Below are 16,559 nucleotides of genomic sequence, written 5' to 3' on the forward strand. Positions count from 1 at the left end.
GATGCCCTGCACCAACTTATCCTTCAGTTTCTGTGTCCATTTTCTTCCATTTTCTTTTGAGTATACGCCAATGAGTAGGATAAGGGAAGCATGGTATATGAAGCAGGAAACGGCCATATAAAGATGAATAATAAAATAAATTAACATAATTTTAGCATTGAGTCAAATCTCAGTAGTTTTGGAAAAGGGATTCAAAAAGACCTCTTTTAAGGAGATAGCATAAGTCTTCCCACTTTCCCTGGATTTGGGTTTTTTGCATCTTCAGTCTCAGATACAGTATAACTGCAAGCCCAGCCATCAATTGTCTATTTGCTTAGAGAATGGCCAATAACTTACATATTTTGTAATATTTAACATATAGAGAATATTGGCATTCTTAGTTGAGTTGTAACAAATACTATTATTTACCATTTTGCCATTTTTAATGCTGTTAAAATATAGGTCTCTGTGTATTTGTTATATTTGCTGTTGGTAAAAGTTCAAAAGAATCCGAGGATGGGTTTTTGTATTATTGAAACATCCAGAGCAGGTGCATATAGCAGAAACATTTTAACTTTATTTATGCTGTTACAAAACAAGTGTGTTCTTTTTTTAATAATTATTTTGCGGATATAATTATCTGTACTTATGCTCCTTTTCTTTTTTGAACATAGAGCTTTTTCTGTAAACTGAATGGCCATATGCTTCTTGTACAAAAAGTGGCAGATTCAATATTACAAAACAGGGAGAAATACTGGAAGGATATGGTACAGGAGATCAAATCTTTGGAAGAACAAGCTATTCAACATGGAACCCATTTGGAAAAACTTTTACAGGTCAGAGAGTAAAATGAAACAATGTGAAATAGGTTCAGACAAGTCTGTTCCATTCAGCTTCTAACACAGAGGTTGAGTGAGAGTACAATAATTTTAAATAATTTTACATTCATTAGGAATTTATCCAACCTCAAAACTGGCTTGATACTGCTATAGCACAAGACTTTGGGCTGATTCAGCAGGGCTCTTTTCAATGAGTGATAAAATTAAAAATATTTTTGTACTTGTATACCCATTAAATAATCTATCATGTTGAGATTCAAGGTCATATTTGTAATGGAAGAATAGAATACATTTGTTTATGATGGATACAGCAGCCTTCCCAATTTGGCACCTTTATGATATATCAGACCAAAACTCCCATCACCCCCCAGCCAGTATAAATTTGTACACGTTTGGAAGAAATCGATTGAAGAAAATTATTTTATACAACTCTAATGTTTACTACTTAATTTTTTTGGATCTACTAACAATGTTCTTCATCTTACAGGACTGGATAGTATTTGATGAGAGCTACATTTCATTGTGCCAGAAGCTGGAGGCACTTTTACCCACAGTGCCTTTTGTGGCTTTAGTGGAAGAGACAGAAGAAAGAGCAATGGAAAGGATTCAGTTCCTCCAGGTATTGACTTTACTCTAGCTCAGGCATGTCAAACGCGCAACGTCACGTGACGTCACACGACATATCGTGACTTTTTCCCTATTGCCGGCAATGGAGTGGGTGCGGTTTTGGCGTGACACATCCAGCCCATGGGCCGGCAGTTTGACATGCCTGCTCTAGCTTCTGTAATTTCCATTGTAACTATAGTCGTTATTGAATGATAGACAGTATAAGAGCTAAATACTTGAGTAATGTTTCCTCTTTTTGTAATTAAGGAATTGAAGGCTAAACATGTCTTTAGAAACTTTACTTTGTCATTTCATGTAGTTCCATTTAAGAAGGCCGTTGACAAGCTGGAGTATGTCTTGCGGACAGCATCAAGATGATTAGGGGCTGGGAGGAATGGTTAGATATGTTTGACCTGAAGAGAAGACTGGAGAGTTGTCTTCTAATTTCTGAAGTGCTGTCATGTGACAAATGGTTCAGAGTTGTTAAAGAAGGCGAGACAAAAGAGGTTTAAATGACAACAAGGTAGAATTTAGTTGGACATCAGGACAAATTTTGTGATGGAGGGAACTATTCAATAGTGGAATAGAAACTGGTGGTCTCTGCTGGAGGTTTTTAAACTGACTCTGGATGGCCAGAGATCAAGCTTGATGTAATAATATAATCCTGCACTGGGCCTTAGGGTGGTTTAGACTTTAGAGCAGGGGTGTCAAACTGCCGGCCCATGGGCCGGATGCGTCATCCGGAAGCTGCGCCCACCCCATTGCCGACAACAGCAAAACCGTCCCGATACGTTGCGTGTCGTCATGTGACGTCGCGAGTTTGACATGTCTGCTTTAGAGGATCTCCAAAGTCACTTTCAACCCTTACATTCTGTGATCCACAGAAAAACTTGACACTCTTCACACCAGTTAGGCATTGAGTCAGAAGATGGTAGATGTAAAACAGTTATCTTGAGAGAAATAAACAAGCCAGCAAATATGTACAGTTCCCCCTTGAGAAAGTGAAAAAAAAATCTAAATAGAATAAAATAAAGAGAGAGATATGGGAGACCTCATTTTTTCCCCAATTAATGCTCGTGCAAAGAATTATAAAATTGCAATTATAAAATGTGTTGATTGCCAAATTTGATTAAATGAACACTGAATCATAAATAGATTTGCCTTTTTGTGGAAAGGGAAATAAATTAGTAATAATGTGATCTGTTACTTTTCATTTATAATTTTATATAATTTCTTAGGAAATCAAAAAGGACATTGAAGGGGAACAGGCTAGATATTATCAAATAGTGAAAGAAGGGAAGAATTTGACAGGACTTCTGAGCTGCCCTGAATTGCAATCCAAGATTGAGAAGCTAGAACATCAGTGGGTATCTTTTTCCCAAAGAGTTGATCATGAACTACAAAGACTTGAGACATTGCACAAACTCTTGTCCAGGTAGGATTTACGTTTCCTTGCTTTTGAAGGTCAGCTTCCCTCATCTGGTATTCTCAATTCACATAATTCCCTAGCAATCATGTTCAAAATCTGAAAATGACAAGTTGGGAAGAGTACACCAGTTCTAAAAAAAAACCCCACATAATAATAAACAATATGATAAATAAATACTAAATATAAAATGGCTACCGAGCACCTAACATCAACGAGACTCATACTTAGATGGCCCCTAATGTTTGGGGGAAGAGCCAGGCCATTAACAGTTTTCCTTAAGATGAGAGGAATTAGGCCTTGTCATATATTGGGTGGGGGATCATTCCAGAGAATGGGGCAACCACAGAAAAGGAACACTTCCTAAGTCCCATAGGATGACAACATTTGAAAAAGAGAATATGGAGCATGCCCTCCCTGTGGGAGTATGTTCTTGGCAGAAGGCAATACTTCAGGTAATCTAACCTTATGCCATGCAGAGCTTTATAAGTAATAAGCAGCACCTTGAATCATACCCCGAAGCCTATCATAAGACAATGCAGCTTGTGGAGTATGGTGTTATATAGACTTAAAGAGATGTGCCCATAACTACTCATGCTGTTGCATTCTGGGCCAATTGAAGCTTTCGGATAGCAATAGCCCAGTCAGAAGGTTATCAAGGTGAATAACCATAACCAGGACCTCCTGTCCAGGATTGGGTGCAACTGGCATACAAGAATATCTGATGTTACTCCGTTGTTAACAGATAGCATATAGGAAGTTGATTTCTTTTTCTTAAAAAAGAAACAGAGGAGAAGTAACCAAGTTATCTAAAGAGCGAGGAGAGGGTAGACATTTTATATTTTCATTGCTTTCATATAGCAATGAAACCTATACTCCTTCTGATATAGCCCCCAAATTCCATCTGCCAGGATGCTCATTAATTTCTGCTGATTATTAACTGCCTTATAGGTTACCAGCCAGAAACATGGTTGTTTGAGAGGTCTGTAGTGACATTGATTCTAGTTCCTGATTTGTTTTCTTTTGTTTTTCCTGAAGTTACAACAAAGACTCAAAGGAGCTCAATGTCTGGTTGGAATCTGCTGAGCAAAATGTGAACTATTGGAAGGAGCAGTCTCTCAATGCATCTCAGGACCAGAACATTGTCAGGAACCATATTCAGAGTTTGCTTGTAAGTTAGACAGTGTTTATGTAGCAGAGACTGATGTAAAAAATACGAGGACAGTCTTTCCATCTAATTTTGTACATTGCCCCCAATGTAGGCCAATCATCTCTCTAATCTAGAGAGCTCAATGCCTATTAGTCAAAGATTTTTTATTTATTTTAACTTTTGTTGCTTGGAGCCATTAATAAACATACAGTATTCTCTATATATTTATCTAATGCTATTTTGTGAGCCCATCTTCAAACTCATTATACTTCCTTTTCTAATCAGTCTCCCAGGATAAGGCCTGGTTCACTGCATGACACTCCAAAGGCAAGAATTACAGACTATACCAGGGGTAGTCAACCTTGGCTCTTTTATGACTCGTGGACTTCAACTCCCAGAATTCCTGAGCCAGCTGTGCTGGCTCAGGAATTCTGGGAGTTGAAGTCCACGAGTCATAAAAGAGCCATGGTTGACTACCCCTGGACTATACTAATGTGATTTGTTTAGCATGGTTTGTTAATGTTTGGTGAATAACTCTATTGTATTTTATGGTAATAAATTACAGTGCAAAATCATGATTTGTTACTGACTATAGTTATGACTTTGCCTGATTTTGGTATGCAGAGATGAAGGAATTATTTATAATTTTCTGACTTATTCCTGATTTGGTATTACAGTATGTCTCACGCAAACCTCTAATCAAATCACAAAGATGCAAGGCAAATGAGAGAAAATAAAGGGAGATTTTTCCAAGTCAGTCATAATTGTTTGCCAGTCTGACTGTTCAAAAAATTGAGCTTAAAACAAACATTGGCTTAATGTGATATTTGAATGTAGCCTCAAAGCCCTATTTACTGAGTCAAGCCTTCTACAGTTTTCTTCAACGCCCCCACCATCACCACCATTACCTTTACAGATAGCAGGTGCATTCTCTTTTATGTAGCTGGTTGTGTCATTCACAACCAGAATATGGGAATGAGTTATATTGTAATCTATCCAGACAAGAATCATTTATTAATTTAAGGTCTAAGTATAATTACTGCTGTTACATTTTTATGTTTTAGCCCTCATTCTTGCAATTATCTTTGACTTCGTCATCTGAATGACTTTCTCATCTCGCTTCCATTTGGTCCCTACTACCATTAGTCACCTATCTGTCCAGAGGGCAAACAAAAATATCATATGTAAATGGCAAATGTCAATACAGAAAGTTTGAACCTGGGTCTAATTGACCTAAGTGTACTTTTCCATCTAAACCTTCAGCACTGTTTTTGGGTGCTCTAAAATGTAAAATATAAAGAATAAACTATGTTGAGCAAAGGTTTGGACTTTGGCCTCCTCAGTCTATTCCCAGCTCTGTCCAGGATACCTAATTAGTGCTTGGCTTATTCTTAAAAAGTGAAAAAATGAAAAAAGGAGAACAATATTTTATCTCAGTTTAAAATCATTTCATAATTTAATATACTGTAATTAACAAACTTTCTTAACATTTTTATGCACACCATATTTTATGATTTTGTATGATTCTTCAGGAATTCTTTAAAGAAGTCGATGATAAATCTTCCTTGAAATCTTCGGTCATAAGTAGTGGAAATCAACTGTTGCTTATTAAGGAATCTGATGATGCAAAGTTGCGCTCAGCTTTGGCAGACTATGAGCAGAGATGGAGTGACCTTGTTGTTCAATTACCAACCATCCAAGAGAAGTTTCACCAGGTAAAAAGGAATTCATCAGCAAAGCTACTAGGCATGAATAACTTTGAAGACTCCCATAGTTATTAATTGCATACTGCTGGACATTACATATCTCTGCCATTTCTCTGTTTAAAAAGTCTTATCTACTGTATCTCCTTTATGGTGAATCCATCATTGTGAAGTATTAAATACTACTTTGTTGCCATTCTTGCTTGTAATGCTGATTACAAGCATTTGTATAAAACTCAAGGATGTTGATCCACAATTGCCCCACTAAAAAGTTTGATTGAAATTGCCCAATATTGTTTTTTATCTTTGACTTGAAATAGCAAATGTCTCAGCAGTTTAAAACATACTAAATAACCCATAATCCCTTCAATCGTCATTTCAGAGATATTTCCTTACCAGATTTCTCAATGTCTTCAGTAATGATAGATTGCCTTCACTGACAAGTTCTTAAAAAGTCAGGAAGATATTCAGAGATGTATCTGCCTTGAAAATAGTCCATGTTGAATGGTATTGCACAGTCAAACATCAGCAGCTGAACAGCAGGAAATGCTTTATGACATTTGGCATTATGTCCTAAAGTGTTTTATGATTATTTTTATGTCATAAAATGTTTTACAAAATTTGCCCAATTTCAATTTCGTGGGAGCCATGGGTTCTTACACATTCTGTACGTTAGTCCATGAGCCTTGTTTCAAAAATTGTTGCCTACAGTGCATTATTTGGCCCAGTTAAAAATTACACACAGGAGAGTTTCGCATACAATTCAGGTATAGTTGTGGGAGAAGAAGGTAAGATAGATAGATAGATAGATAGATAGATAGATAGATAGATAGATAGATAGATAGATAGATAGATAGATAGATAGATAGATAGATAGATGATAGATAGATAGATAGATAACCTTTATTGTCATTTTTTATTGTGGGCACAATGGCACACATTAAAAATGAAATTTAGTTGCTTGCTCTCAAAGATGACACGTGTATCATAATGTCATCATGTGAATGACATTCTTTTTACATTTAAATGACTCAGACATGATGACTTCATGACATAAATGCATTATTTCCACAATAATATGATGATGCAGACTTTATTTTGACATCATTGTAGCAACCTAGAACTAAGGAGAAACTTCCTGACAGTTAGAACAATTAACCAGTGGAACAACCTACCTCTAGAAGCGGTGAATGCTCCAACACTGGAAGTTTTTAAGAAGAGACTGGACAGCCATTTGTCCGAAATGGGTATAGGATTTCCTGTCTGAACAAGGGGTTGGACTAGATGACCTCCAAGGTCCCTTCCAACTTTATTATTGTTGTTGTTATTGTTACAGATGCCACTGTGTATTTGTAAACTTTGTGCCCCCTTTTTAACTTGTGAACATTAGCAACAATTTGCTAAGAATAAAGTGAACCGAGCTGAAGGGGATGTCTACAACACAGTAAAAAATGACTGAGAATGAGATAAAAATCTGGAGCATTTCTGACTTGTAAATATTCTTCTGCTGACAAATTTGACTACTGTTAGCTCTAATATTGTTATATAATAATAGTAATAGTCTATAGTCACTGGATTATTTTTAGAAGCCCTATAGCAAGAGAATTCTGTCCTTTTTTTACCAATACACTGAGCAGGGAGACAAAAGAAAGAGGCAGCGGTTGCACTAAATGAGAGAAAAGTGAGTGCTTCCATTTCCCATAACCTACAATACTCAACAGAGAGCCCAAAAGGAATATCTTAGAAAATACATTAAATTTTGTTCCTTAAAAAAAAACCAAGTATAATGGTGTAATTTTCTAACAGCTCCAGATGGCAAAATTGCCATCTTATGAAGCCATCACAGAACTGAATGCCTGGATGAATTGCATTGATCAGCAAAGAAGAGATGAGGTTGTAATTAATTTGCAAAGTTCTGCTAGCTTGAAAGGCCTTCTTAGGAGATACAAGGTAAGTGAGACACTATAAATTCATGATGTCTAGAAATGGTTTCATTTCCTTTGGGCAGAAAATAAAATAAAATATATCCAAACAAGGAATCATACTACATGGTCTGTATGAGTCAACTGAGATCAAGAGAAAGAGAACTAAAATAATCTCCTCTATATCCTTAGGGAATGAGTGCACATTCTTGCATCATCAATTTGGTCCACCATGTAGAGTCAATTGTGTGAGCTGGGCCTCTATATAAATTCCATCTGCCTGCCTGCCTGCCTGCCTGCCTGCTTGCCTGCCTGCCTGCCTGCCTGCCTGCCTGCCTGCCTGCCTGCCTGCCTGCCTGCCTGCCTATCTATCTATCTATCTATCTATCTATCTATCTATCTATCTATCTATCTACCATCCATCCATCCATCCATCCATCCATCCATCCATCCATCCATCCATCCATCCATTATTGTCTACTTCAACTTCTTATTTTCCCCTTACCTATCATCCTACCTCACTGGGTGTCCAGATAGCAATTAGCAGGTGTCTGTCAGATTTATCTGTATGAGTTTGTGGGAAGGTGAGATATTAATATTCGTATGTCAAATATTTATTCATTTCCAAGACAGATTGATATGCAGTAGGTAAAATCAGACTTCTAAATATCTGGAATCTCTATGCAATGTTTTCGAGTTTTCTTTCCACTTCTAGAGGTCTATTATACAGCTATTATACAGCTGTGGTAAGATAGGGGCCTATACATCTGTCAAAATGTTGTGGGTTTTTTTTCACAGAAGGCTTTTGAGCCTTTCATTTTGTCTATATGACCAAATGCTTTTTTCTTTTGGAGATTTTCTTTATTTAATTCACTAATATTATCATGCAAATAAAGCTAAACAGGTACACACAATTATTTGTCAGTGTCTTTAAAAGGTATCATTGTTTTATGGATCACATATAAGAGGAAAATGAATTGGGAGAAGAAGAAGAAAGCACACTTAAGCATACTTACAAAATCCTTATAGGAATCCTTGTCTCTCAGAGAGGAGATTGCATCCAGCAATATATTGGCAGCAATATAGAAAACTTTCCCTTTGCTTCTCCCAGGATGTTTTTTTTTTCAACCGAATTCACAATCTCTTCCTAATTTGATGCCTTTACATATGTATTGTACTACAACTTTCATCGCCCCCACCAAAATGATCATTATAGGCAGTTACACTTTTTAAGTGCCCATGATCATTATGCTCTTTAACTATGAGCAAGGGACTTGGCCGTACAATTATGAGTTATTATAACTCTGTGCATCTATCCTGTTGTCACAGCAGAAACAGTTATAAAGGAACAAAACTGTATTTGCTGCATAGAAAACATGCTTTTTTTTTGACAGTTGTATATTACGTTTCTAGGAATATGTGATGGAAATGAACTTTAAACAATGGATAGTTGATTATGTGAACCAGTCACTACTACAGTTGACACCTTGTGATGTTGAAAGCAAGCGTTATGAGAGGACTTCATTTGCAGAATGTCTCGGAGAATTGAATATGAATTGGCATCATTTGCAAGGGACTTTGAATGAAAAGGTTTGAATGTCCTTTAAAACCTTTTGCAGAGAATGTGAGTCAACTTCAGATGTGCCTAGTGGAAGATCACCCATCCACTACAGCTTCATTGCTTTGTTCTCTGTGCTGCAGAGAACTCTTCAGAATGGGAGAGGGGTCCTGCTTGGAAAGACTGCAGTTGGAGAAATCAGGTCCATGCAAGTCGTCTCCACACCCAATTTGTGATTTGTCTACATTCACTGCTGCTCACTGGACAGGTGGCCTTCCTGTCCCATCTGCAAGGTCTGATGCTATTCAGATCTGCATCAATGATTAGCTAGCAAACAAGGATTCTCCAGGCAGATCCAAAGCCAGCAGGAACAAAAGCAAACATAGATTTAGTTCTCATTTACCATCTCTAATCCATAGACCTCAGTAAGCCTGCCTTATACCCATTTTGGTTTATATTGCCCCACTGTCACAGCAGCCAGTCAAAGGATAGGAATAATACAATGACAACACAACCACGTTCTCTTTACATTCCCAATTAAGTACAGTAGATTGTTCGTTAAAGTTGCTATTTGGAGGTGGTCTGAAGCTTTCTTCTATTATATCTGAGTCCAGAAACTCTGCTGCAACAATAAATTAAAATATGAGGTGCTTCCTAGAAAATGAGGAAAATATTCTTCTGTGCTTATCGCCATAAACTAAAAACAGGTCTCCTTCCTAAATTTTGCAAATAATTACAAATTGTCCTCTATACAGATTAAGGAGTTGGAGCACATTTTGGAATCTGTTGTTAAAAATGAAAACAAAGCACAATCCTTGGGCAGCTGGCTAGAAGCACAAAGCAGAAGGCTAGAACATTTGAAGAACCCAGCAAGTTCTGTTCTTGCACAGGGCACATTAAAAGACTGCAAGGTAAATGCTCATTATTTCATTATATTTGAAATGTCAAGTTCATTTTGTTGATGATCTTCAACATTTTAATCCTATCTTTCTTCCTATATGTTCAGGACAAAATATGTGAATTTATCCTTCAAATTAAAAAATAACACAATAATTGTCCACAACCATTAATAAATGCAATCCATTCAAATCTGACCTAATAAAAACAGGTCACAATGGAAAACAAAGGAGGGAAATAAACTCAGAGATCTGCCCATATCTGCCTATAGAATGGGCCCTCAGGGAGACAGTTTGGTGAAGAAAAAAAAACCCTAAAAAATAATTGATTGTAGAACTGCCTATCAAAAGGGTCTGTCCTGTTTTTCTCCCTGATGTAGCTGTAAATGCCCTCCTGGATGGCATGCGCCAGGGAAAAGATGCAGGAAATGGAACTTCTTTCTCCTGGGGCCTTCCTTAGCTTCCAGTAGAATTAATTAGGGTCTTTTTTGACTCAGATGGAACTGGAGGGCAGATGGATCTACAGAATCATCTTGTTCCACATGTTATTTAAGCTCCTGAATGGAGTTATACAGAGGTTTGTAGAAGAACTAGTATGCTGCTAATACATTATTCTGCTTCTCTTATATTTAAGAATGTAAGGATATAAAAAGAGCCCTACTGGATCAGACCAAAGACCAGTTTTGTCTTTCACATTCTGGCCAGGCAGAAGCATATACAAAAGTCCCAAATTCCCATGACTATTGCGAATGCTGGGTAATCTAGACTTTTCAAGAATAGTAACTATTGATAGCAATACTTTTAATGAATTTGTTTTAACCTCCTTTAGGTTGGTGGCTGTCACATCATCCTAGTCCAGTAGCTTATCTTGTATATTACATTGGCTTTCTCTGAGCAGCTCTGTGGGTCATTGACGAAACCATAGAGACTTTCTCATGCAAAACCTGGAGCAAAAATTCTTTTGACCCTAATACATCTAGAGGATACCATGTTGAGGAAGATTGTATTATTCTCAAAATAATAGTGGCAAATCATATTTGCTATGTCTTTCTTGACTCCTTCCTCTTACAAGGTGCAACGTTTATTTTTTGCTTTATTGCTATGGTTACCCCATTCCTCTACTATAGTCAAACTGAAAAGTAACAGTAATTTTGCTATTTATTCTCTGCAATGTTTTATTGAGCTCTGGAGCATCTTCATTTTTCTAGCTGAGAGATGGAGATTCATTCCAACTAGCCAGTAAGAAGCTTTGTAAATAAATAAGAGACAGATTGAAACTCTCTTAGTGAGCAGGTACACACACCAGGGGATAATAGAAGGGAAACCGAGAAGTTAAATAAAACCAAGAAGAATTTTTCAAGATTTTAGAAGAAAACTTTACAAATGAACAAGAGATATTTCCCACCTCAAATCTTAGCCACATTTATAAATAAGCATACAGTATATATCACAGTTTATATTAAAAAAAGTAAGATCATGGCCTACGTGAATTACTTAATTTGGATTTTGTACTTAATTTACATAAAAAATACTGCTGTTTCTGATTGGGGGGACAAGTATCATGCAAACATTCTTCTAGTATTATTCTTTGCTAATAAAATTATGTACATAGCTTGTGTAACTTAGATTTCTTAATGCCAGATGAAATCAAAAGGTATCTAAACTTTGCAGATGCAGATCCCTGCCTTAAAGATCTCTAATGACACCAGTGTTTTTTTTAGCTTGCTCATAAATTATCTTCATGCAAATTTGAATATAATAATAAAATACTAAATAATAAAAGAGTGATTGTGGAGATATATATATAAGGAGCTCATTACACTGAATTAACAGTCACCTAAGTGTCAGTTAAGTTGTACTTTGCAGCTAAACCTCCCCTTCCCCTGGATTTCGTATAAGCTGAGCTGTCTATATCTAATCTGGAAAAATATTTAAAGATAAATATTTAAAGATAAATATTTAAAGATAAATATTTAAAATTATTTAAAGATAAATAAGATTTTTAAATCAGTGTTCAGTATGAAAAAGGCAAATTCCGTGTTAGGGATTATTAGGAAAAGATTGAAAATAAAATTGGTAATGCTGAAATCCCTTTATACAAATCCACAATCTGTCTCCATTTGGAACACTGTGCATGCATTTGGAAAGGATATAACTTAATTGGAAAAAAGTACAAAAAGCTAAGTTATTGATGGCCTACCTTATGACAAAACACTGCCTGGAACTCTTCAGGTTAGAGAAAAAGATGCTGAGACAGGAGGTATATGATCAAGGTATACAAAGCCTAAAGAAAATGGATATGTAAACAAAACTTGTCTCTTTCTCAAAACAGTGAGACCAGGACCTATTCAATGAAACAAACTGGAAAAGATTTAGAACAGGCAAAAGAAAGCACTTATTGATGCAATGCATTATTAATCTGTAGAATTACATGGTATTGACCCGGTATGTTACACAGTTTTAATGGTGGATTGGATACATACATTCATACATACATACTTTTATATCTATATCATCTGTATATCTACTATATATCTCCATACCTTTATATCTGTCTGTCTGTCTGATCAGCATGTCTCCAAATACAAAATGTAGGGGACAGTGATAGAAAAGAGGTATGTCTTCATCTCCTGTTTATAAGATATCTGGCTAGCAACTGAGAAATAAAAGAGTGGATTACTATGAGACCTGTTTTGATCCAATTGGGCTATGCTTATATTGTTCTTAAGTATTTAACAAAAACTTCTGTTCCATTTAATTTACCATATTACTTGGCATTGATCTTTAGAAAATATGCCCTATTATATTCTAATGTTAAATGTTGATTTTTTTTCCTAAATTGTATTTCAAGAATAATATCTTTCTTCTTATGCCTATTTATCAGGTGTTAGAATATCAGCTTCCTATGAAGTCTAAGGAAGTGGATCAACTGAAAAACAATCCCACAGTTTTAGAGGATTGTGCTGATTCTGCCAAGAAAATAGCATTCACAACCACCGATTTGGATGGAATGAGAATTAGCATTATCAATCAGGTTGTTATCTTGATTTTTGGCTATGTATAAGAATTAGTGGCTTCTTAAATGTCACCCAGTGATTTCTTTCCAAGCTAGGATTTGAAACCATTGTACATAACGATAGGGTCCTTGAAGGCAACATGAGATATCTATATTCTGAAAATATGTATAAAGAAAACAAAAATAGATAAGTACAATGTATAGTTTGGACTGAAGACTCTCAGGTTTTTGTGTGCAGTTCAGTCTTTTGTATGAATAGTTCTGCTGTCTGTCTGCAATCATTTGGATTCAAAAGTATCGCCCAATCTTTCACTTATATCTTATATCTGAAATGCTCTCTTCTACTTAAACAAACTTCTGTTTAAGAGAAAGTTAATGTGTAAATGTTCATAGATGATTGCAGATGTTGTTATAGTGGGTTCTGAAAGAAAAAGGGTATTTCCTTGCTCATAATTAAAAGCAGTTTTCATTCCCACTCACATGTTCAGAATTGAGTGGGTGATTTTCTTTTAAGATGGTTAGAAATTAAAACTATGATTGTTTCTGTGAAATATATGTACTATCCTACTAGATCTCACAAATTTAAATTAATCAAGAAGTCAACTTAGATGACCTAACATAGAAGCTTGAAATATGTTGCATTTTACTATCTTTTCTCCTTTAGTGACCAGGCAGAAATTAACCAACAATAAATGGGAGCCAGGGAAGATCCATTGCTCCTTAGAAACTGGGACTTAAATATATTTTCTCTAATACTGTAAAAGAACATCAGTTATTTTTATTGTGATCAAAGACCAACCAGTACAATCTAATAGTGAAGTTAATGATATGTCATCATGAATAGCTGCTACTGATTGTTTATCCTCCATAAAAGTGCCTGATTGTTTTGGCATTTCTTAGTTGATGGTTATCTCCACTGCTCAGGGCAGTGAATTCCAGAAGATATTATAGATTCTCTGGGGGATAAAAAAGACTTGATCCTCCTATTAGTTCATTGGATGACCTGAGGTTCCAGTAGAACTAAAAGACTAAAGGAGTAAATGCTATGCTCAGCTTCTATATTCCATATCTGATTTTAAAAGCTTTCAGAATAATAGGCCAATAAGTAAATAACAAAACTTTTGTGGCTGTTGGATATTTTTGACAGATGGCTAAATTTATAAGTTTTGACATGTCCTAAAAGTCAATCTTTACTGAGATCTCTGTTACAAGAGAACATAATCCACTACGGACCTTCTGTAACTGGAAAAGTCAAAAGATAGCAGATTTTGTCTAGCACATCATGAAATGTGAAAAGCATTATGACATCAGACTATTTGCATGTGGGCTATCCAGGCAAAAGTGAAATATGAAACCCAGATTCTATCTCCAAATTCAGCCATTAATTCATTATACTAGGTATAATAACTGCCAAAGTTCTGTAGATGCTGCTTAGCTGTAGATAGTTTATAACAAATCTTTGAAATAATAGAAACCCAAACCTGTTTAATAGCAATTTTCAGCTTTCACGGAATAAGAACTTGCAGCTGAGTTGTCTATTCTTTCTGCAGTTTAAAACTCTGCAGGCATTTCTGAATTTGTGAGTTTTCCTGCTGAGATGTCAGCATTCAAGAGAGTGAAACCAGTGCATTTATTCCTGTACGTCTTCCTCTAACCAAGCATGCTGGAATGAACTCTACAAGCACAACAGGACTTTGTCCTCAAATTAAATTGATAATGAAAATTATTCTAATACTTCAGTCTCTTATACAGATCAGTGATTTTTTTCCTTGAACATTTTATTTGAAGCATGTACTAGTACTCCTGAAACCATTTATACATTACATTATTAAATAAATACTTAGAGGGTTTTTTTATCCAGCGTGTATTAGAAAGAAAATGATGTAATAAAAAAACAACAGGGGGTATCTCTTGAGCAGTTTTCAAATGTCCTAGTAAGTAATTTCATATACATCCTTTTTAAGCACAGGCTTGTATGTTTGCAGGTTGCACAGCTGAAGTCTTCTACAGAGTCTGCTTTAGAGTGCTGGAAGAGTTATGATGAAGCTTGGGATGAAATCAGGCTGATGCTTGCAAATGCTGTGTATTGCCTGGAGCATAGCAAGAATCCTTTCATTACAGTGATGTCACTGAAAAAGCAAGTGGAAGATCTCCAGGTATGTTTCACAAAGACCAATGTGTTGAGCTCCATGGTTCCACAGTATTCCTTCTTAAAAATAAGGAGCTGCTCTAGATATTAGTGCCAAATGAGTATGTGGCACATGATTGAATCATAACAGATATCCTGGGCCCGTATGCTGTTCCTCCCACATACTGTATTTCTCCAGTTTGAAATGAAATAGCAGATTGATTTATGCAAGCCCTAAAAACCAGAGAATGAACATCAAGAACAAACCCTGGTGTTTGATCCTGCTTGGTGTAGAAAGCATAAATCATGATTTTACAGATGAAATAAACCAACCAACTACAATTTCCTCCAACTTGGGAAAAGAGAAAACGATGTATAATAAGCAATATGAGAGGGAGCATGAACCAGCATCCTTCAGGGTTTATCTGTAGAGAGCTCTGGAGAATTAATCTGTAATGAGAATTGTACTCCATTGGTCTCAGGACTATCAGCACATATTCTTTGTAAAAAGTTAGTGAGTTTTCTCACTATGTTTCTAAGCCCCAAAGGATCAGGAGGTGAGAGGATGTTTCTGTTTTCCAAGCCTCCTGAAAGGAAGAGTGAGTCTGGAAGACACCCCCCCCCACACACACACACACCTTTTGCCAATCTAGAAAAGCATGTTTGCCAGTGGCAACCTTGTCACAACTCACATCCTGCTAAATTGGTGAAAATATGCTGTTTTAGAAGGATGGATATAAAGTAGCGTACCAATAGCCATCTCCTCAAGCATCATCACATTTGTAACTAATTAAGTGGCATTTCTTTCCACAGTCTCTTCAAGATAAAGCTGAGGGAAACAAAGAAATCTGGGCTAGGCTCCAGACTGCTGCTGATAACCTGAAGAAAGTGTGTGATCCCTCATTCTCGGAGATTATTGAACAAAAACACAAAGAGGCATGCACAAGGTACAATGCTTTTTTTTTTCTTCCTTTCACCATTTAGAAGTTTGACTTCAAAAAATTATTTCTGGTAAATACAATTGCAGTTATTACCGGCAGACATAAGATACTGCTTAATTTATATAGGAGATCAATAGAATGGTTTTAAATTGGTCATCCTTATCTTTTAGGGACAAAGTGATTGTGTGAATTACTTTAGTTTGCTCTGCACATTGGACACTGTTGTACTGATTACAGCTATTTATCTAATTTTTGCAATAATAGCCTTCCTGGTCAGAAAAATAAGAAAATGTAAAAAAAGAGAGAAAGGATCTGGTGGTACCTTAAACTAAGGATTTAGTCTACCACCATTGTTCTAATTCCAAATAGAAATACTGCCGCCGCAGCATTGGACC

At 36.1% G+C, this 16,559-nt stretch overlaps 1 protein-coding gene across 1 annotated transcript in view; it reads left to right on the forward strand.

Moving 5' to 3' along the window:
* The window catches only part of SYNE2 (spectrin repeat containing nuclear envelope protein 2), a 211,399-nt gene that overhangs the window by 141,692 nt on the left and 53,148 nt on the right, over positions 1-16,559 (forward strand). Inside the window, exons 75-85 of the mRNA XM_015813323.1 lie at positions 654-815; positions 1,306-1,437; positions 2,663-2,859; positions 3,889-4,021; positions 5,533-5,715; positions 7,510-7,653; positions 9,039-9,215; positions 9,939-10,094; positions 12,964-13,113; positions 15,081-15,251; positions 16,037-16,170. Coding sequence (XP_015668809.1) covers positions 654-815; positions 1,306-1,437; positions 2,663-2,859; positions 3,889-4,021; positions 5,533-5,715; positions 7,510-7,653; positions 9,039-9,215; positions 9,939-10,094; positions 12,964-13,113; positions 15,081-15,251; positions 16,037-16,170 — 1,739 coding nt within the window. The remainder of the gene's footprint in view (positions 1-653; positions 816-1,305; positions 1,438-2,662; positions 2,860-3,888; positions 4,022-5,532; positions 5,716-7,509; positions 7,654-9,038; positions 9,216-9,938; positions 10,095-12,963; positions 13,114-15,080; positions 15,252-16,036; positions 16,171-16,559) is intronic.

Source organism: Protobothrops mucrosquamatus, unplaced genomic scaffold (assembly GCF_001527695.2).
Source record: "Protobothrops mucrosquamatus isolate PMUCROS unplaced genomic scaffold, P.Mucros_1.0 scaffold153, whole genome shotgun sequence".
Lineage (NCBI taxonomy): Eukaryota > Metazoa > Chordata > Lepidosauria > Squamata > Viperidae > Protobothrops > Protobothrops mucrosquamatus.